This window comes from Enhydra lutris, unplaced genomic scaffold (genome assembly GCF_002288905.1).
Source record: "Enhydra lutris kenyoni isolate GAN:26980312 unplaced genomic scaffold, ASM228890v2 scaffoldscaffold37, whole genome shotgun sequence".
NCBI lineage: Eukaryota > Metazoa > Chordata > Mammalia > Carnivora > Mustelidae > Enhydra > Enhydra lutris.
The window spans coordinates 31,934,524-31,956,549 of NW_019154121.1; the positions used below are offsets into that span (position 1 = coordinate 31,934,524).

The 22,026-nt window shown below is 56.6% G+C and overlaps 1 protein-coding gene across 1 annotated transcript in view; it reads right to left on the reverse strand.

The window, feature by feature from the left end:
* Positions 1-17,126, reverse strand: part of LOC111154447 (protein tyrosine phosphatase, receptor type N2) — a 650,145-nt gene extending 633,019 nt beyond the window's left edge. Inside the window, exons 1-2 of the mRNA XM_022514054.1 lie at positions 17,063-17,126; positions 16,943-16,993 (exon numbers count right to left, since the gene is read on the reverse strand). Coding sequence (XP_022369762.1) covers positions 16,943-16,993; positions 17,063-17,126 — 115 coding nt within the window. The remainder of the gene's footprint in view (positions 1-16,942; positions 16,994-17,062) is intronic.
* Positions 17,127-22,026: the final 4,900 nt, after the last annotated feature.

Genomic DNA, 22,026 nt, shown 5'->3' on the forward strand with positions numbered 1-22,026 from the left:
ATGGTGTTGGGAACATTGGACAGCCACATGCAGAAAAATGAAATTGGATCATTTCCTTACACCACACACGAAAATAGACTCAAAATGGATGAAGGACCTCAATGTGAGAAAGGAATCCATCAAAATCCTTGAGAACACAGGCAGCAACATCTTCCTAGGAACATCGCCAAAGGCAAGGGAAGCAAGGGCAAAAATGAACTATTGGGATTTTATCAAGATCAAAAGCTTTTGCACAGCAAAGGAAACAGTTAACAAAACCAAAAGACAACTGACAGAATGGGAGAAGATATTTGCAAACGACATATCAGATAAAGGGCTAGTGTCCAAAATCTATAAAGAACTTAGCAAACTCAACACCCAAACAACAAATAATCCAATCAAGAAATGGGCAGAGGACATGAACAGACATTTCTGCAAAGAAGACATCCAGATGGCCAACAGACACATGAAAAAGTGCTCCATATCACTCGGCATCAGGGAAATACAAATCAAAACCACAACGAGATACCACCTCACACCAGTCAGAATGGCTAAAATTAACAAGTCAGGAAATGACAGATGCTGGCAAGGATGCGGAGAAAGGGGAACCTCCTACACTGTTGGTGGGAATGCAAGCTGGTGCAACCACTCTGGAAAACAGCATGGAGGGTCCTCAAAATGCTGAAAATGGAGCTATCCTATGACCCAGCAATCGCACTACTGGGTATTTACCCTAAAGATACAAACGTAGTGATCCGAAGGGGCACGTGCACCCGAATGTTTATAGCAGCAATGTCCACAAGAGCCAGACTATGGAAAGAACCTAGATGTCCATCAACAGATGAATGGATAAAGAAGATGTGGTATATATACACAATGGAATACTATGCAGCCATCAAAAGAAATGAAATCTTGCCATTTGCGACGACGTGGATGGAACTAGAGGGAATCATGCTTAGCGAAATAAGTCAATCGGAGAAAGACAACTATCATATGATCTCCCTGATATGAGGGAGAGGAGATGCAACACGGGGGGTTAAGGGGGTAGGAGAAGAGTAAATGAAACAAGATGGGATTGGGAGGGAGACAAACCATAAGTGTCTCTTAATCTCACAAAACAAACTGAGGGTTGCAGGGGGGAGGGGGTTGGGAGAGGGGGGGTGGTGTTATGGACATTGGGGAAGGTATGTGCTATGGTGAGTGCTGTGAAATGTGTAAACCTGGCGATTCACAGACCTGTACCCCTGGGGATAAAAATATATGTTTATAAAAAATAAAATTAAAAAAAAGTGTATAAAGTCTGGCTCTCATATTTTGTGTTTCTTTTCGGAGAATAAAGAGATAAAATACAAACTGCTAATACATGTTCGTTTGTGATAAGGAGGAGCCCAGCAGTGCTCTGACATGGGCGGGGGGGCAACCCATGAGCCCACAGTGCGGACTCGCCTAGGCCAGAAGGAGACACACGATTCAGTGGGTTGAGTCCGAAGACTGGCCTGAGCCCATCGGATTAACAGACGACATCGATGACTCAGGCCCTGCACATGGGAGAGGGCAACTGACCCGCCCCCACCCATCACTCGAGGTGGTCCCAGTGGTCTTAGTAAGGCCGGAGGGAATTTCTCTTCCCTGAAACAAATAAGAAAAACAAAATCCTAGCCGGGTTATCAGAGTAGCCAAAGACATTTGTTCGTGCCACACGGCAAGTGAGAGAGAAACCTAGCCAAAGGAAAATACAGGGAATGGTGATTTTTCCAACAGCATAATGGGATCTGACTTACTGGAAAATAAGAAAGCAGAACTGGAACAGTTCTAATTTGGACACAGGTTATAGTCAAATATGGTTACAGTATTTTATCTCAACAACTGGGAAAACAAAGCTAATGCATTCTGTTTGGTCCGAATACTAAGACTGACCAAGGGGGCCAGACCACTTAGAAGGACAACTACGTGTTTCTCTGTGGCTTACGGCATAATCTACTTTTTATGTATGTATTTTTATTTCTTGCATTTCTGCATCTTTCCAGACTCGCAGGTACTGAAGGAAACTTTCCAGATGGATACCTGAGACAAACCCCACCGTCCACTGCACGAGGGAGTCAGCGGGGTCCCCCAAACGCCCACATGGAGCACTCCTAGCAGCCTTCCTTACAACAGCTACACCCCGGGGGCACCCTAAACACAGCCCGTTCCTGCACCGAGTCCGCAGGAGCGAACAAAGCTGCACAAGCAGCGGGAGACAAAGGCAAGAGAAGCCCGCGGTAAAGGGTGACTCCAGTCACTGAGACAGAGAGCCGACTCCATCCCTGCCCTGGCCGCACCCCGGCCTCGCCGCATGTGTGGAGACACACGACCGTGAGTGTGCATCCTGGGGAATATACGGAAGGAGATGAGATGCGTCTCGGTGGGACAGCAGAGAAGGCGTGAGTCACGGGAGGCGAGGAACAGTCCACTCCTTCCCCAGGTAAGTACCGCCCCACCCCCGGAGACGTCTTCAGGGTGGAACACCACTGGCCACAGGACTGGCACCGGAGCATCCCCATCTCCCATCCTTGTTCGTCTCTGCTGGAATGAACCCCGAAGGACTTAAACCCCCCACTTGTCTTCAGTTCTGAGAAGACCAGTGCTCGTCTGGACCATGGCTTTTGGGGATCCCTCTCTGAACGCCTCCATTCGTCTCGTGCTAGTTCTAATCTCCTCACCACGTCCCACTGCTCCAGCACTGAACGCGTGGCCCTGAGCTGCCCCGACCTCAGCACAACCAGACCGCCCACTGCCAGGAGCGCAGCGGTCTATCCAGATGAGCTGCTCATGCTGCAAGCCCCTCAGACCACGGCCCTTCCCTCCTCGCTCTCTCCTCTTCTTTCCAGAGATCAGCTTTATTTTAAGCAAAAATCTGAGAGTTTGTCTGTTTCCCAAACAAAGGCAAGAACAGGAAAGCAAACTGTCCCGTCACATCTCACAGGGCAATTTAATCAGACAGGAGCCCAGAACAGCTCTTCCCCACGTCGACAGACACTGCTGAAGGCCTGACGCTGGGGCGGGCCTTCTCCTCGCCGGTGAAGGAGGCCTGCGCAGCCCTGAGCCCCCTGTCGCTCCCCAGCACCCCCCCACAAAGCCCCCGGTTCTGCCAGCCATGCGAACGTGACAGGGTCTCCCACTTTCCAGTCTCCGAGATTCCTTCCAGTCCTGAGAACAAGCTGAAAACCCCACTAACAACAGGGATTCCAGATCAAATGAAGGAAGCGGGGAGGGGACCCTCGAGTGTTTTCCTTTCTTTCTTTCTTAATGTAAAAGGAACCGAGAAGCTCCCTAAATTGGCGGGTACCTTGGCCGCAGGACTTCTCCCGGGTGTAGGGATGCCCGAGACGCCTGACTCATTTCCAGGCAAATACACTCGTTTCAAGCGAGCCTGCAGAGGCTACGGGGTGACACGGTCCCGCAGAGGCATCTGGAACGCGGTGAAGACTTCACAAGAGCCTCACGGCGAACCTAGAATGTGCGCAGAGGAGGCAGGTGACCGTGAGCCACCGTGACCCCAGGCGGCTTTGAGACACAAAGGGTGAGTCCGTCAGAGGAGAAGTGGGCCAGGTCACCTGTGGGTCCTGGGGGACTCCGTCTCCGCGTTCCGCATTTAACACCGAAGAGCCCGAGTTTGCCATCGTTAAATGAGAACAAAAGTACCTCAGGGAGGAAACGAATCGCTCAGGGACGTTGTGGAAATCTAACGAGAGGACATACGTGAGACCCCCCGCCACGGGAGAAGCCGCTCGGACGCGCTCTGGCCGCGCTCTGGCCACTCACCGCCCAGCCAGGCGCAGGAGGGTCCGTGGGGTGCGCGCGGCACAACAGCTCCCGCGCCGGAAAGCCGAGCCTCCCGAGGGCCGGACGCGGCCTCCCAGCGCCCTCGGGGCACCCGCCACGGGCTGGGCCGCTGCAGTGAGGCCTCACAGTCTCCCTCTCGGCAAAACATAAGGTTTGTTTAAGATTCTTTTTTTAATTTTTTATTTTATTTATTTATTTGACAGAGAGAGAGATCACAAGCAGGCAGAGAGGCAGGCAGAGAGAGGAAGGGAAGCAGGCTCCCGGTTGAGCTTTTTTTTGAAGATATATTTATTCGAGAGAGAGAAAAAGACAGAAGCAGGAGCGGGAGGGGAGAGAGAGAGAGAATCTCAAGCAGACTCCCCTGAGCACGGAGCTCGACCCCACAACCCCGAGACCTGACCTGAGCCAAAACCAAGAGTCGGACACTCACTGGCTGAGCCCCAGGCACCCCAGCAGCTTCCGACCCCCAGTGTCCGCTTCTGTCTCCTGCGGCGCTTCCAGGAAGACCTAACCGGGATTTAACAGATTCTGCTGCGGCAGCGGCGGTTCTAGACTCGGAGTCCTAGAAAGGGAGACAGAACAGCGATGGAAATCTGCCAAAACAAGCCACTCCTGCTACCAACCAAGTCCACTCTCCGAGTAAACTGTCCCTGGAACAAGTGGCTTCGTGTGCGGGCGTCCCCACAGCTGGCACGGCAGCCTGGACCTGCGCTGGTCCACGGGAGAGCACACGGGGCCCGCAGTCCCACAGGGAGGCACGCGCCCTGTCCCCTCTGCTCCCTCCCGGGCTGCTGCCGACTGGGAAAAGGCGGGACTCTGGGGCCCACCCCCACTCATCACCATGGCAACCGGACTCTGGGGAAAGAGGAAAAGGAAGCTAGGCTTCCTAGCTCCGCGCAGGGACGCCGTCACAAGCTGCACCGTGCCTTCCCCAGACACGGGTTCCCGCGGGGAGCACAGCCGTCCACCCCGAAAACCTGGGGCAGCTTAAAGGTGCTGATGAAACTGCCATCTTGGCTTTGAGCGACCCTCTAACAGCTGACGCGACCGTGTGGGACACAATCGGCTGTTGCTTCAAATGCCAATTTTACAAATCAGGTTGGCCTGAGTATCGTAAAAACAGTTTGAAGCATTTGGAAGAAAAAGAAAAAATTTGCAAAGCAAAAAGTACTGCACCCTAACCCTAACCACCGACAATTCTCGTCTCTGATATGCTCAAGTCCGCTCGGTTGTCTCACCGGAACACTGGACGGTCCCGTACAACGGTGCAGCTCCGTCCTTCCGGCTGGTGGCGTTCTTAGACACTGAGATCAGACCGTGAAACACCAAAGTGATGTCAGCACAGACTAATCAGCCACGACTCGGGCCAGAAGGGCCGGCCAGAGGTGTGGGAAGTGTGGGTGCGGGCAGTGGGCGCCACTCCACAGTCACCATCCACACAGAACCGACGGAGCCACCCGCTGACAGCAGAACACTCGTCATGGCAAACCCTGGGCCCGCTGGAAGGGTCCCGTGCATGGAACCTGCTCACTCATCGGAAAGCAGATCAAACCATCAGAGCAGCGGTGGGAAGCCCGTGGCCCCGTCACCGCAGCGCTGGGTTCGCGTCCCCTTGAGAAGCGCTCCCAGTGGCTCTGGGTTGGGATATGCAGCAGCAAACATGTTTACAAATGAGTCTCTTCTACTGGACGACTGTCCCATCCCAACTTCAAAACTGGACACTTGGGAGTTAATTCGACAAGTGAGTACATCACTCGAGGAACTGGGGACAAAAAGAAAAACCAGTATTTCAAGAACGTCTTAACAAATGCACAAGTCCACGTCCTCCAAGTCAGCCACGCAGCTGGGAAATGGGGTGATTCCGCTTCCTCTGTGGGGGTGGAGGGGGGCTGGGCCTTTGCAAGGCAGGGGCGGAAGGCAAACCCCCCAGGCAGGATGACCCCTGAGGATGGCTATGACCTCTGAGGACGGCCAGGAAAGCAGGCTGCCCGGGCTCCGGGGAAACAAGCCACTTGGCTGAAGGAAGTGTCCTGTCCGAGAACAGTCCTGGAGAGAGGCCGGGGGAGACCAAAGCCCCCGGGGGTGACGCTCTAACTGCACCCTGTGGATGGCAGCGTTCTCAGGGATCCCAGCCCAGCAGTGACAAGGGCCCCACAGAACCACAGCAGGCCACTTCTGCGCCCTGGGGAACAGGGCCAAGGAGCCAGTCCACGGGTCAGGTGACATTCCAAGTGTGCCCTGTGGGGCCTGCTGAATGGCTCCAGCAGCAATAACCATGATACGGTCTAGGTGAGGGTCGGGAGGCATCTGATGGGGAAGAGGTCTGGGGATCAGAGTCCTTGGAACCATCACGTGCAGAAATGCAGTCCCCCAGCGCTCATCTCCTTAACTTGAGGGACGGTTCCAGGCAGCATACCTGGGCTCAGGACCTCACTGTGCACCGGGGTCCGTTTTACGCTGTGGATCAGGAATGACAGATACTCCCTTTACATCCCCATCGATGATTATCTGAGCTACACCCCCATGCGACCCCTGTAAGTCAGGATGCATTGGGGGCGCGGTAAGGGGGTGTGCGTGGGTGTGTTCGTGCAGGCTCACGAGTGTGCAATTGATTTTAACTCAAGTCACGAATGCAAAGGTTCAAAACGGCAACTCTTTCCTGTTAATAAGCCAAATTAAACTTTGCTTCACGCTGTTTCACTCGGTAATTAACTTCCATTCCTTTTAAGTTTGATTAATTGGAATTTAGAAGGGCAACCAGCCTCCCGGCCCTGCCAGGTGGTACAGTCCCGCATCCCTGGGCTGTGGGTCTGTGTGCGAGATGCCCGCTGCCCCTCTGTGGGGACGAGGGGCATGATCCTGCCCACAGGGCAGCCCGGACAATGCCCATTGCCGAGACAAAGGGGACGAGACCAGTGAGTGTGCTGGTTGCTGGTCTTTTTCAGGAGGAATCGCCTGGCACAGTGTAGGGCACTGGGCATGGACACGGGTCTGGAGCCGCGCAGCATGGGCAGCCACCACTGCCGGGGGTGGGGAGAGTGGCAGGGGGAAGGACACGGAGGAAGTTCTTTGCCTTCACCACTGCACGTCGTCAGCGTTCAGTTTTCATAAGACGAGGCCCCTCCACTAACGTACGATTTATTTTCGAAGTAACACGTGGCAAACCTAGAAGAGAAAAGCAAGGGACAACCCCCCGGACCAACACGTCTTTTTATACACTAAGACGTTGCCGCCGTCTTCTATTATCCAAAGACTTCCCAAGCGGCTCGAGGAACGGACAGGGTCTGTCTCCCACACCCGGTGCTGCCCTCAGGGGCGCGCGGTCTGCGCTCACACGCGCTATCCGAGCACGTCGAACACTGTGCACACACGTGAGAGCAAGAAAGACGATGTGCTCAAGCGGAAGCATCAGCATGAGCTACGTGTTACCTGCAGGGTAATATCTTGTGTCATTTACTCTTTATTTCCAGATTTTATACGCTATACGAAGGCAAATAAAACTTTTTATTTTAAAAATCCATTTAACAGATGTGACTACACGCAGTGAGAACTCATACACTATCACTTAGTGCAAAATTACACCTTCTTGTTCCTTTCTTGATCTCTAACAATTTCCTTCATTCTGTCAGCCTCTGTTGATGGTTTCTGCACATCAGGTGACATCCCGGCCCCCAGAATACAAAGATATTCCCCAAACTCAGGAGCTCGTGAGGGGTGGGTAAGCACCCGGGAGCACAGGCTGCCTTCTGAGAAGGGAGGAGGAGGAGATTCTAACCCAACCAGGAGGACTTCCTGACGGAGGAGACTTTGGTGTCACCGGTGTAACATTCATGGAATGGTGTGTGTCACCACAAAATGACAGAGGACACATCATTATCTCTAGTAAGTTTTATTCTTAAATGAACTTCACAACACGACATCCTTCGCAAGCCCCCAGAGTGTGTTATTCAACCTGGCAGGCATGTCTCTGGAGAACTGGGGCACTAGAAGGTTCTGGAAACCATCACCACATACTATGAGAGATAATTCTGCTCTACACTTTACGGACAGTATGTGTGTGGTGGCTCCTAAAACGTTTGGTCCTAATTTTCTACTCTCCAAACAGCCTTTCAGTGTCAAACCAACACACAGGAGTATCTGAGTTGTTGACTGTTGTTTAAAATGTGCCAAATTCTCTATTAAAGCAAATAAAACAAAAACAAATAAAAATAAAACAAAAGTCTTCACAATCTCAGTAATGTGTCCTTTCTATACATTTCTCAAAATCTAGACAGATTTAACAGCTCTGGCTCTGTGAGCTGCGGAGAAGGGTCCAAAACATCCCACAAACACCCCCTGAAACTACATCAGGAAGAGAGGACAGAGTTAGTGCCACTGCCTGTCTGACCCCTCACAGAGCCCAGACCTGCAGCACCTTGACCTCCAGAAACCAGGGCTCGATGTGACCACAGTGGCTGCCCAGAAACTGCTTTGCACAAAGACTGGCCTTTGGGTCACACATCAAATAAAAACCCTCCAGGAAAAAAACATGAGCTTGCACAGGCAGCCCTACTCTCCCTCCTTCTGCCTCCACTCCTTACAGCTCAACAGACACGCAGAAAAGACTCCCGCTCAGGAGCAGGCCACGGGAAGGCTGCCAGGAGCCACAGGCTGACCCCGCAAGGTTAAGAAAAGTCATTTCTGTCTCTTCACAGGCTGCTCCCATAACCCGCACGTGAGCCACCCCCGTCATGACACTTCTCGGGCGTCCCCCTCCCTGATTCCCCAAACTACAACCGTCAGAAGCCACGCTCTCGCCAGTCTTGCAGTCTGGTCACAAGATGTCGGGAGGGTCCCCCCGTAGGTTACAGAAATGCTCTTCTGAGAAAAGCAGTCAATTCCGAGTCCTGCCAGGTCACCCCCAGCCCCAACCCACAGGCAGGGAGTGCGAGTGAGGGTTCACAACACAGCCGTGTGCCAATCCTTGGCAGAAGACAGAGAGTGAGAGAGGCCAGGCCGACAGGTAACGAGGCAGGTGACCGGCAGGAGACACGCGAGGGTAGGAAGCGAATGTAGGAGGCAGGGAGGAGGGGGGATGGGCAGAGGGGGGTGCGCACCGATTCCACCAACGGTCCCGCTTCCACCAGCAACACTCTCACACGCTCAGGGCACTTTCCTGAAGAGAATGCGCAGCCCTGACAGAGGGAAAGGCCCAGGGAACCGCAGGGAGGATCTCCCGGTCGGTTGTCGCCTCCGTCTCACGACGCACAGTCAGTTGTCACCTCCACGTCAGGACGCAGACTGTCGGAGAATCAGTAAGTGCTTCCCATGTGCACATTACAACGAGCAGAAGGAAGGTAGTACTTCACGATTTCTCGAAAATCTTCAATCCGGAAGGGAAGTTACAACACGAACGCTGAAGAGTACTGAGAGCCCGTGCGTGTTCTTGATGGAGGCAAGGCCGGGGCATGAGTGAACGGGACGTGGGCAGAACTGGGGGAGTGGGGGGGATGGCAATGGAACAGTGTGGAGACCACAGAGAAATTGACCAAAGGGAGGTCACCTTAACGTACCCCTGAGGTTGGAGCCACCTGTAAGTGACCTCAAATGCTCACACTGGCCTCGGGAGTCTAACCCCGTGGGAACAGGGACAGCCGAAGGTCTCAGACCAGGAGAGGCAGAGCTGCACGGCAAGAGGGGCAGAGAGGACAGTGAGGCAGCAGTCCAGCTGGAGGGGAACACGACACACGAACGGAAGCCAGAGAAACAGAAGACCCGTAGACAAGGGCCAGCAGGAACTGGGGTTACTATGCACGAGGGACCCCAAGACTGGAGAGAAACAAGAAGGACAACTTACAAAAGCAAACTCAAGTAATTCTGGCCATCAGAGACAAAAACTCTCAGTGCTCCCAAAGTGCCATCTTAGGAGAAAGAGATGATCATGACCGTCCAGAGCAGGTTACGGAGAAGCTTCCGTGCCGTAATACAAGTAACCGAACTACTAGGAAAACAGGATTCCAAATTCCTTTTTCAGTGGATTTGAGCCCATGGCCCATAACCCTATATGGGAAACAACCAAAAACAGATGCTATGTCCTAAAATCAGATCCCGAAGGCATAGTCACCACCTGCTGCGTCCAGAAATAAAGGAAAGCAAAATGGCAAAGATTTTTTTAAAGGTCATGCTTAGGCTGGGAAGTGAGATGTTCGTTTTCACGTAAGCCGTGGGACACAAATTAAGCCCAAATTGTAGAAATCGATTTGCCAGCATGTTCTGTGCCTCAAAATCCCCACGATCCACTAATCTGATTTCTAAGAATACCTGATAAGAAAATGACCAAAATACCAAAAGAAAACTTCAAGCACAAAGCTCTTTTCTGCTATGATATTTACATTAATTTAAACGTGAGTGAACATACCTTAAATATTTAAAAAACTGGAAGTGCTTTTTAAGGTTACGCTCTACTCCCGCACTTCAAGTATGAGGCAGAAATCAAAGAGAAGTTTGCAGATGGTCGTTAACGGCATCGGGGATGCCGGTGGGAGACAGCCAACTAAAATTCGGGAGCCAGCGCTGTGGTGTAACATGAAGACGGGGCAAAAAGAAGGGATGACAAAGGCCACACTGCTAACCTGTTAACAGAGACTCTTGGGGGTAGCACCTTCGATTTCCCTGCTATTTTCCATGTCTCCAAGCTTCTACTGTGAGCACATCTCCATTAAAGATGAGACGTCGGAGGAGGTGAGTAACGAAGCCAGAAAGGAGGAGGAGGAGGACCCAAGTCCAGGAGAGGCACAAAAGTGTGGGGCGAGCCTCAGGAGAGCCATTGGAGACCGTGCCTGTCCGAACCGGAGCCCAGCGGCCAGCGTGAGCCCATGGGGGCTGAGAAGTGCAAGTTCACATCCTCTGCGTGGAGAAGGGACGCAGACACCAAGAGGCGGTGAAACGGTGCAGAGCCGCTCTGCCCGTCTGCTCTCTGGACAGCTGGCTCAAGGCTAAGCCACGCCGTGAGGAAAGCACAGTGACTGGCCGACAGGACTTTTCTGCAGGTCTGCAGGTCCACTGCAAGGGACGGAACCTTCCCCTGGGACTTGGCGAGAGGAAGCGCTTGGGACAGCACAGCTCGTGGCAAAAGCAACAGCTAGCTGGGGAGGGACCATACTACTGGTCACTCCCCAGAGAAGGCCACGGAGCGAGGCTCCCCCCGCCCCGGGGCCCAGACACACCATCTTCCCTCGGTCTCTTCTCCATGGAAGGGGCAAGTCATCATTCAGAAGTGAGGCCAGTAGGAGAACCCTGATTCCTGAAAGAAATTACTGCCCTGACCCTAGGCACATGGACTCCCAGGACACTTAAAAAAAACCAGCACAGGTTACAAATGCCCCACCATCTGGACACACACTTAAATCTACACAACTTTCCTCCCAAGACTCAGGAATTGGTCAAGGAAACAACCGCTTCCCAGCGGTCCAATGCAACACAGATCACTGAACACATGGGGGCTGGCCCCAAAGTGAAGGACTGTAGAGTAATCAAATCCTAAATTTCTTACTAATTTCTTGACGTCTCAAGATTAGTCTCATTTGCATTCCCCTACCAAAGCATGCTCAGGGCAGGCCTTCCGGGGACAAGTACTAGCTGAGTGACCGGATAAAAGAAAAAACGAATGGCCACTCGTCATCATTTCCACAGCGTCCAGAGGTCCTCACAGGAGACCTCGCCGTAGCTTTGCATGGAAGGGCTGGCATGCAATTTCACGCTAGCTCCCAAAAGCATGCTTCAGGAACTGCCCAAGGGAACGACATCATTGGTGGAAGATCAAACCCACAGATTCCGCCTCTACATCTTGCTGATGAAATGATGTTGCCTCAGGGCGCCTGGGTGGCTGACTCGTTAAGTGTCTGCCTTTGGCTCAGGTCATGGTCCCAGGGTCCTGTGACAGATTCCCACATCGGGCTCCCTGCTCAGAGGGAAGCCTGCTTCTCCCTCTACCACTCCCTCTGCTTGTGTTCCCTCTCTCACTGTGTCTCTGTCAAATAAATAAAATTTTTTTAAAAATTAAAATGAAGATGTTGCCTCAACATCTTTATCCAGAATTTATGACACCATGAACTTGTGGTTTATCCCGACAAAACTATTATGAACTCTGTGTCCCTGGCGTCCAGAAATCAGGACAGAACCAGACCATCACCGATCCCACAGCCGCTTCACTCCCTGAACAGCACAGTCCGAACAGCAGCACCTTCCAAACAAGAAGTGAAAATGGTCACCATAAGCTGATTTGTAAAGTCCATTCTGTGGGAACCCTCTGCTAAGCTCCCTGAAATGAGCCTTAGCTGGTCCCGAACACCAAGCCTGGCTTCCTGGAGCAGCAGAGCCCACCTCCCGGGGGCCAGAGGGGCCTCGGCCTGTCCAGACCGCAGAGGCTTCCCCAGGCTCTCCAGGTGGCCACAACTCATACGGCTGAGGTTTTACTGCTACTCCTCGATCTCTTTTAAGACCAACTCTACTTTTTCATTGTCCCCCAGGTGTCAAATTACAGCTGCTTGTCATTCTATTTCTTTCAGAGCGACCCAACAGAGGAGCTCTATCAAATTTCCCGCAGCGCACGGGGTACCTCAGCAGATCGCGACCTGCCGTTGACAAGCCCCGCCGTGATCACTGAACACGAAAATGAAAGTAAAAAACTGCTCAGAGCACGTCCAACAAAAGTATTTATTTGGCCGGCTCCCACCTCGAGAAGGCTTTTGGAAGGAAAAGAAGGACAAGAAGGAAGGAAAAGAAGGAAGAAGGGGGAGAGAAGAGGGGAGGGAAAGAGAGAGAAGAGGGGAGGGAGGGAGGTCCCTTCACGTCTGGGGTGTCAGAGCCTGTGCCCACTGAGGGCCAGCAGCTCCCCGGAAAGGGCCAACGCAAGAAAGAGGCAGCAGGACGTGGCCTCAGACCTGACCCCAGCTGGCCCTCCCTCCAGGTGCAGCCCTAGCCCCCCACACACACACACAGCTGGGCCCATGGGGCTCATCCACCATGGACCAATGCTGTTTCCTGGAGGGGAAGGCTGTCTAGGAGAGACAGGGTTTTGTCCCTCCCCCAGCCCCAGCTTCCAGTCCCTGCCTTCATGGCCCCCTCAAGTGTCCATCCCTGGACTTCTGGGGCCACGCTGTGCACAGGTTCTTGTCCAGCTCCCCACTCAACACTACCCACCCGACAGACCACCTTCTAGGTACCAGCTATCTGCCTGACCACCCCCGTAAGACACCGAAGACATTTCCACCACAAAGCTTCCATCTGAAACCAGAACAGGGGTCTCCTGGCTCCTCAGGGCCACCCCTGGGGCTGCTGAGAGCATGGCTGGGGTCCTGGCTGGTACGGATCAGCTCCTGGGTCAGCAGGCCTAAACCTGGTTGGTCTGCATTTCCGAGTTCAGCAGACTCTGATATGTCTTTATTAGGTAAGTTTTACTACCAGAGTAACAAAAGACTCATTTAACAAATAAAGATCTTTGAACACAAGTTAACCCCCCCATATATTCCCTCTCCAAATCGCCCCAGTTCCCCCCAAAGACACAAGTGGTGCTTGTCACATTCTCCCTTCTGGTCACCCGATGGGCGTGGGAGTGGGGTCATATATACAGGCTTTCCCAGAAACTAGGATCATATTAGAACCACTGCTCTGCAACTTACTTTTTCTATGTATCATCTAAGGGACATTTTTCCTGGTCAGGAAACAGACATTTAACTCATTTGTAAGTCCCTGCGTAATTTCCTATGACAGATACGCCATAATTTCTGAAGCCATTCCCCTGTCCGTGGATTTAAGGTGTTACAGTTTTTGCCACTAAAAATACTGCTGCAGACCTTTGCTTTTATATATGTGAGTCCCCAAAACAAATCAAATCACCACTGTACTTGTCCTTTAATAGACGACGTCAGATTAAATTCCCAAAGACTGTGACCAGCTCACATGCTTGCCTGCAGAGCGGGTCTGTGCCCGCCTCCCTGAGTTCCCGCCAGCACCGGATGTGTTGTTACTCTTCTTTTCAATTTTTGGCAATCTTCTGAGCGTGGTTTATGTTTAAATTTCCCTGGGTCGTAGTAAGGACAAACACGTTTTCATATAACATGTGGACCATTTATTTACATCTTTGCCCCGTTTCCTATTCAGGGCCGTTTTCTGACCCGGCACAGCAGCTCTCCGTACTGCAGAAGCAGCTCTGGCCCACCGTGTGGCTAAGGGTCCTCCCAGTCTGGGTGTCTCTCTTTTCAACTGTGACATTAAATCACACAACGTTCATGATGCGGCGTCTGAGGCATCCCTAGGTGTACCGTTTGTCGGCACTGAGCACACGCACACCAGCGCCATCATCTCCGGAAGTTTCCATCTTCCCAAGCTGAAACTCTGTCCCAGGTAGACATGAACTCCATCCCCCGTGCCCACCGGTCTCTACAGATCTGATGGCTCCCGGGACCTCAGAGAGGTCAAATCCCAGAGCATATGCCCCGCCCCCTTTTCTTTACGATTTTTTCTTTATTGGAGAGAGAGGCAGAGAGAGCAAGCATGGGAGGGAGGAAGACCGCGGCAGGCTCCCTGCCGGGCACAGAGCCCCACACCGGGCTCGGTCTCACGATGGAGATCACAGCCCGCGTCGAATCCAGGAGTCGGACGCTGAATGGCACCTCTGAGCACCTGCCGTTTCGTGACGGTTTAACCTCCCTGAGCACGATGCCCTCCAGGTTCATGCACGGCGCGGCAGGTGTTGGAAATCCCTCCCCACGGAGGCTGGAGGTACCCCGCGGTCCGCGTGTGCACCATCCTGCGACTCACCTGTCAGTGCACGTTCGTGTCGCGTCTCCCTCCTGGCTGCTGTGCACGACACTGCTGTGGACACGGGTGCCGAGAGCCACTTGGGTCCCGGCTTCCTAGGCCTCGGGGCGCTGTTTCGAGGTTGCTGATGACGTGCTAATTCCGTGTTCTGCGGACCCTCCTCCTCCTTTCCTAGGTGGCCGTGCGGCCTTCCGCTCCCGCCAACTCGGGGCGAGGGGTCAGATCCCGCCACATCCTCGCCAACACTTCCTGTTTTCGGTTTTCGTTTTTTACAGTAGCCGTCCTGACAGGTGTGAGCTGGCAAATACGTTTATCTTTTGATTTTCTTTATAAAGTATCTTGTTCCATGGAAACATTTTAATTTTAACTGTGATTTAAAAGTTCTGTTGGGCAGTTTGAGAACACAGAGAAGTTAAGAGGCTTGCACATTTCCATCTGTACCCCAAGCAAAGGAAGGGGAGTGGGAGGGAAAGAGATGGAACCTGTGTCTGACCACGGAATGTTCTGGACTCCACATGGCGGTTCGCCCTGTGCGTCCCCGCGAAGCTGCTGGGCCACACCTCCCTGCCCGGCCAGCTGTCAGGCTGAATGACGTCGTGGTGAGCCAGACCCACAAGGCACACTGTCCTTGTCACTCTCTGTCTGCTACTCACAGCACAGGATTTTGGGAGACTGGATGGAGCCCGCTTTGCCACTTCCTAGACCTTAACTGTATAGAAAAATACCAAATATTGTCTGTCTCCAGAACTCAAAGCCTAACACTTATATTCACATTTAAATGACTTTCTTGTTCCAAAGAACTATTACGCCGTACAGAACGCTGATGCGACTGCGTGCCGGTGAGCCAAGCTGAGGCCGGGGAAGGAAACCTCCAGAGTGGCCAGGACTTCCAGGCCTGGTTTTTGTCAAGGACAAAGAAGAGGGAAGGACCCTGGTTGTTACTGTGCTGATTAAACACACACGTTTCCTCTATAACCCAACTTCACTGCGGGCAGGGAGCATGTTTCTAAAACAGGGTTATTTTTTAAAAGCCGCCTCCCGATAGAAGCTACACAAGGTACGGTCACAAGCGGCCTGGGAGGGGAGGCCGAGGGTCAGGCCTGTGCGTGTGGAGGAGCCAGCAGACACCCCGGGCTGGGAGGGCGGCCTGAGCTCCACATCCTGCCAGCTCGGGCGTCCTAACAGACCGTCCCTGCGGCCCCAGTCAGCGTTTCCTCAGGCTGCACACAACGCTTCCCCCAAACCCCTGCCACGGCCAAAATAAGACAGACGAGCACCCACAAAACAGAGCGACCCAGAGCTGTGGCAGTGTGTCCCCAGGGCACGTGAGCCACCGGGGACACAGGCACAACTGTTCTCAGCCCCGAAGCCCCCGGTCCGGGACACGGGGCCGCTGTCCTGGCAGGATGCGCCCAGCACCTGGGTTCTGACTGTCCGAGCCCCGTGGTGCCCGCGCTGCCCCCGCAAGGGCCGGCGGAGCCGCAGCACCCTCGGGCAGAAGACGCTTCTCCCTCCCGGAGGGCCTCTGCGGAAGGAGCCCCACCACGGACACCCCTGCTGGCGCCGGGCACTGGGGGACGACACACCCGTGTCAGCATCGCCCCTAACTCTGCCTGCGGACCTGGGGAAACAGGCGGGTCCCTGCCCCGCAGGCCGGTCTTCCGGAGCAACCCGCGCCCCCTGCAGACCCAGTGCCCCGTGTGGGGCCTTTCCTTCAGGAGAAGCCACGCCGGGCGAGCCCCCCACGCTGGCACTGCGCCCTCCCTCCGCCCTCCTCACCTGAGGGCCACTACCAGGGGCCACAGCTGCCCCCGACCGGCTGCCCTCAAACAGGACGCCGGGCCTCTGCCGAGACGCATCCCTCGGGAGCCGGGCAGCTGCGCCCGCCCCGTCCTGCCCTGCCCGGTGGGGCTGCTCCCTGCACCCTTGGCACTGCCGGCCGCCACTGGACACCACGCGCCACCTCCTCGGCCCCACGAGAGAAGACCTGGGCAGGCTGAAGGACAAACGGTCGCCCGCCAAAGGAGCAAGAGCCCATGGAGAGGGGCGGCAGGTCCCGCCGGGGTCAGGGCCGCGCGTCCAGCCCCGGGGTCAGAGAGCTGCCGTGAGCAGCTGTCCGTCCCGGGGTACGACGAGAGAGAGACACGGACCAAAGCCGTGCATATGAACGACGTGTCCCGCCTGTGCCCAGTGTCCACTGAGTTCTCACTCCCGCCCCAGGGGGTTTCCTCCCCTCGACCCTCCGCAGGGCGCTGGAGAGAGCGAGGCGCACCCAGCACGTGGCACCGGCCCCCGCAAGCCCAGCCCCACCGCGGGGTCGGCCGCACAGCACACTTACCGTTGACACAGGTCTCAGACGGTCTGCAGAGGCCATCCTCGAACAGACAGCCTGCGGAGGAAGACAAGAGAGAAAGGACTCAGTGCTACAAGGACGGGCAGCTCTCCACGGCCGCTGCACCTGCGGACTCCTGGGTGTCCCAGAAACGAGGCAGCCCCCCCCCCAGGCTCTTGGGACGCAGCATCTTCGAGAGCAGCTGAACCTGCGAGCCTGGCTCGAGTCAGTGAGAGGACAGACGTGTGTGTGGACTGGTTCCCCATTGGGAGGACCCTCGAGTTCGCCCTGTCCCTTCCGGCAGCAGGGCAGGGCTACCTGCCCAAGGACACCCTCTGGAGCAGCGGAGGGAGCGTGGGGATGAGCCATCCACGTGGACACCTCCCTAGCCCCACGGGGCTCTGTCAGCACCATCACTAACCAGGTCCTTCCGTCACACATCGTGCCTAACACCATGACGCGAGTCCCAAAGTGGACAGACGGCCCGCACGTGCGGCCAGGAGCACAGGAAGAAGGCGCAGGGAAGCAGATCTCGTCCTCCGTAAGAGACACAGACAGGATGTGAAGTGGGTGTGACCCCAGACGCAGTACTCTCCACAGAAGGGTAGCAGTAGGTCAGAGAAGGCGGACATTCTGCCCTCTGACAAAGGACAAAGGACATGGAGAGAGACCTGCACCTCCCACAGGGTGAACCAGTCAGAGGAGAACACTGCAAGGAAGGGGGAGATCGAGACTCAGGTGACGTCTGCCTGCCAGGCTCCCTGATGCTACAGGCCCCCCGCCCAGAGGAAGGCCACCAACCACCAAAGCCTGATGTACTAACACAGGAGCCCGCCAGCAACACGGAGAGCACGTTCCTGACGAAGCGTTAACACCCACACTCCTGTTTTCCAACAGACGAACTCCTATTCATCCACCAAGACCCCACTCAAAAGTCGCCCACGGAACCCCCGGACGAGACTGGCAGACCGGTACTGCTCAGGCGCCCACGGCAGGACTCGCCACATGTGCCTCGCTTGTCCCTTTCAGGGTGTATCTTGAACAGGACCGTCGGGATTGGGCACCACACGCACCTATCACTATCCCCTCCGGCCCCAGCGGGGGGGCTCAGGAGCAGCAGGGGGCAGGGGGAGCGTGGCGGGCTCGGAGGGACTCATCAGGAAGGAATCCTCCCCAGGGCCACGTAAAGCCCCCGATGACCAAGGTGCGCACTAGGGACCGCGCTCGAATCGTCAGAGCGGGAAGCGTTCCCCAAAGCGGACGTGGACGGAGAACAGAACAGGAAGGACCTGCAGAGGCTACGAAAGCAGAGTCGTCGCGAATGTCGTCGCACACCCCGGGGAGCAGAGCCCGGCCGGCGTCACCGTGAGTTCCTCAGACACATCGGCGCTGCTTGCCTTACGACAGGTGCGGGACAAGCCGGACGGACCCACGTCACCCAGGAGAGGCCCTACAGGCAGGCCCAGGGCACGAACCCGGGGAGCTGCTCCCGCGGACCGCCCTGGGCCTCAAAGGGTCTGCCTTCCCGGAGCAGCGCCTCACGACAGACTCGGGCGACGGACGTCCGGCCGGAGCACACGCCCGCGCCACTCGCTCCGCCGCTAACCCGGCCGCGCGCCCCCAGCTCCGCTCCCAGAGCCGCGCGCTCACGCCTCCTTCGCCCTCAGACCCGAGCCAGGCCCGTGAGGTGGAAACGGAGCGACGCCCGCAGGAAAACCGCCGAAAACCCTCCGCGAGCCGCCCCGCCGCAGTGAGCGGGACCGGAACGCGGTCGGTCGCCACAAGCAGTGACCCGAGAAAGGCCATGGGCCTGTGCGGTCCAGGGTCCCCTCCGGGCCAGGCTGGCTGGCCCTCAGGGCTCCGCTCCGGCCGCGCGGGAGGCCGTCTCCGGTGGGAGACCAGACGCGGACCGCCCGGGGCCGCTCGAGGAGCCCAAGCACTCGGCCTCCCCTCCCCGGCCCGACGCTCGGAGGCCGCGGGCTCCCTGCTCCACGGGATTACGCCCGTGAGTGCCCAGGGCGCACGGAGACCGCAGAGGACTGGACGCAGGGACGGGGCAGCCCCACAGCGGAGCCCAAGACTCGGTCGCGCTCACAGCCCTGCGCGTCGCCCGGAAGCCGCAGACCACAGGCCGCGCGCGGAGAGGCGGCCGCGGCCTCTGCTCAGGCTCCACGGCCCCGATCACAGCGGGCGGGAGACGCGCGCGGAGCGACACGTGCGTCGCGGCTGAGCCTGAGCCCCGACCCCAGAGCAGCCGCCCCGGCCGCGAGGGCCCCGCTCCGCCCGCGCCCGAGAAGCCGCCATTTGCAGGCGCTTCCGGCAGAGCCGCACGTGCGGTGCCCGCCCCGCCGGCCGCGCTCGGCCAATCGGACGAATTCGTGCTGTTCGCTCTGAAATTGCGGAAGTGCCACCCGCGCACACCGGTCACGACCGGACGTCACAGAAACCACGAGACGCGTGAGCGAGACTCGGCTCCGTCCTGGGCTCCGCATCCGACGCGCTTCTCCGGGACCCACCCCCCGCCGGCGGCCCGGGCCAGCGCCAGAGTCGGCCTCCTCCCCGCGCGGTCTCACGCTCCAGCTCACGAACGGCCTCGAGACCAGCCGCCCCCACAGCCGCGCGGTGACCTCCACGGAGCAAGCCGGTGAGGCGGCCCATCGGGGCCCTGAGCTCGCAGCCGGGAAACCTCCGTTCCGACGGCGTGATCCACCCTGTCCAGGAAAACCAGGGCCGCACTTGCACGTGCTCACCCTGCGCCTGGCTGAGCACCCGGGGACGGCTGTGGAGCGGGGGCGCCCCGGCTCCTCACAGCCACACGCTTCCCTCCGGCCTCAGAGCGCGCGCTCACTCGGACGGCCGGACGCGCTCGGTCACAGACACACGCACCCTCCCTCCCTCCCTGTCTCCTCAGAATTCCGACCGAGTCGGTGTCACCGTCCCGACGCGTCGCTCCTCTCTTCCTACCCGAACGCAAAGAGGAGCCGCAGTCCCGCAGGAGGCAGACCAGCTGGGCCGCCACCGCTCCCGAGCCACTCAGCAAGGGCCGGGGTTCTGCCGTGAAAACGGGCCGCGTGCGCGGGACCCCTGCCCCCGGCTGACCGGAAACGGCCCCACCACAGCCCCCCACCCCCGGGGTGTCCCCCAGGCTGGGACGCTGCGCAGAGGGGGGAGTGGTCTGAACGTCAAGGGCCCCAGCCCAGCAATCGCCGGCACCGCTGTCCCCCCACCGCAGGGGACTCCTCGCCCCCCCGGGTCGGCTCCCTGCCGCAGGTGTCCGCAGAAGCAGCGAGACGGTCCCGACGCCCGCGGCACCACAGAGAGGTTCCGAGACGGAATAACGGAAGAGAAAGATGGAAGCAAAATGAATTCTCTCCTGTAATCAAACGGTTTCCCTCCCAGGCCGACCTGGGGAGCAGGAGCAGGGACTGTCCTTCCTGTCAAGCCAGTGGGAGATTCTCAGAACCCACGGAATCTCCGGAAATTTTCTTAAAATTGAGAGCGATAACGCTACTAACCCCAAAACGGTTTAGTTTGCAGCCAGATACCACGATGACGGGGTCCGACTGGCTCTTGGATTCTACCCAAACGCATGTTAATCACGAGTGGGTTACCTTTTCCCAAAGGCAATTCTGCACACGTAACAACATCCTCCCACACATGGGTTCCCGTCCTCCATTGTCCCCTCTTCTCATTGGGCACCCCCAAAAGTAAACGACGACACAGTCTAAGGACCCCCCACGGCCTGCTCCCAGGTTGCAGAAGAGGAAACCTGCACTCAAGGAGGCTAACGACATGCCCACAGCTTGACTCAGAGCCTGGTCTGTCTCTCCCGACACACACTTTCTGCACCACTGCAAGCTGCCGTAGGAAGAAGGGCGTTGTGTGTCCACACAGGAGTTCACCCGGGCAGACGAAGGCCGCACGGCCGGGCAAGCACAAGGACTTTACATGGTGGAGCTCCATGTCCAGACGCTCAGCCCACAGCTCTCGTCCCTTCTACCCACCTCTGCCCGCAGCTCTCTCTCCTCTGTGGGCCTGGAACAGACCCAGCGACTGCACAGGCACACACGCCTGGAGGGAAGGAGAGCCCCCACTCCTGCACACTGCTACCTGAGCTGAAACCAAGAGGCAGATGCTTAACTGACCACACCAGCCAAGTGCCCTCCCACTGCTACTCCTTTCACCACATAACTCCCGCTAAGGCAGTACCACTGGGCCCTGGCCTGCCTGTGGCTCTATTCCTGGCCTCCACGCCCTTCCTCAGCTCTCAGGAGCCTCACAGAGCAGCTCCCACCCCAGCAGGAAGAGACAGGGGCCGGCAGCTGGAGATGCCTGGACTCTGGTGGCTTCAGCCATGAGCACAAACTAAAGGCATGGGCCGAGCATTTCTGCCCCAAGCCCATCCTGCCGACAGTGACCAGGAGCAGACTCCGGGTACAGCCGACCCGAGGCATATCTCAGACCAGACAGTGGAGAAAATGAAACCAACAATGGCAAACAGGCCCAGGAGGGACAGAAAGCCCCCGCTGGCGGCACCGCAGGGGAACCCAGGGCAGGCAGACATCATTTTATTGGTTTTTTATTTGGGTCTTGATTTGCTAAAATCTTTGTTCTCCGCTAACCCAGACCACTTCTCTTCTCCTGGGACCTGACTCTTGGTTCCGACATCTGAACAGCAACAGCCTGGAAGCTTCCGGAGGCGCGCGTGTGCGGGGCTTTACACTGAAGGCCTGTGCCGGAGCCCGGTCGTGAGTATCGGGAACCAAGCAGTGAGCGGACCAGACCGCTCAGCGTAGCAGGACCCCCTGCGCAAGTGCAGACCTGCAGGCCCTGGGTGGCCGTCAGCGGCGGGTCCGCATAGCTGGCAGGTGGCCGGCCGGCAAGGACAGCTCCTGGTTTGCAGGGCTCCCCGGTAAGAGCTCAGGCCTGCAGCTGGGCACAAACTCCGGTCAGCTCCACATAACTCCCCCCAGGTGAACCTTCGCAGTTTCCGCACACCTTCACGTGCCTGTCCTTCCTCTGCCAGGACGTCCCGGCTCCCTTAAGAGTCCCCGCGGCACAGGAGGCACTCAGTACACCGGGTACATACT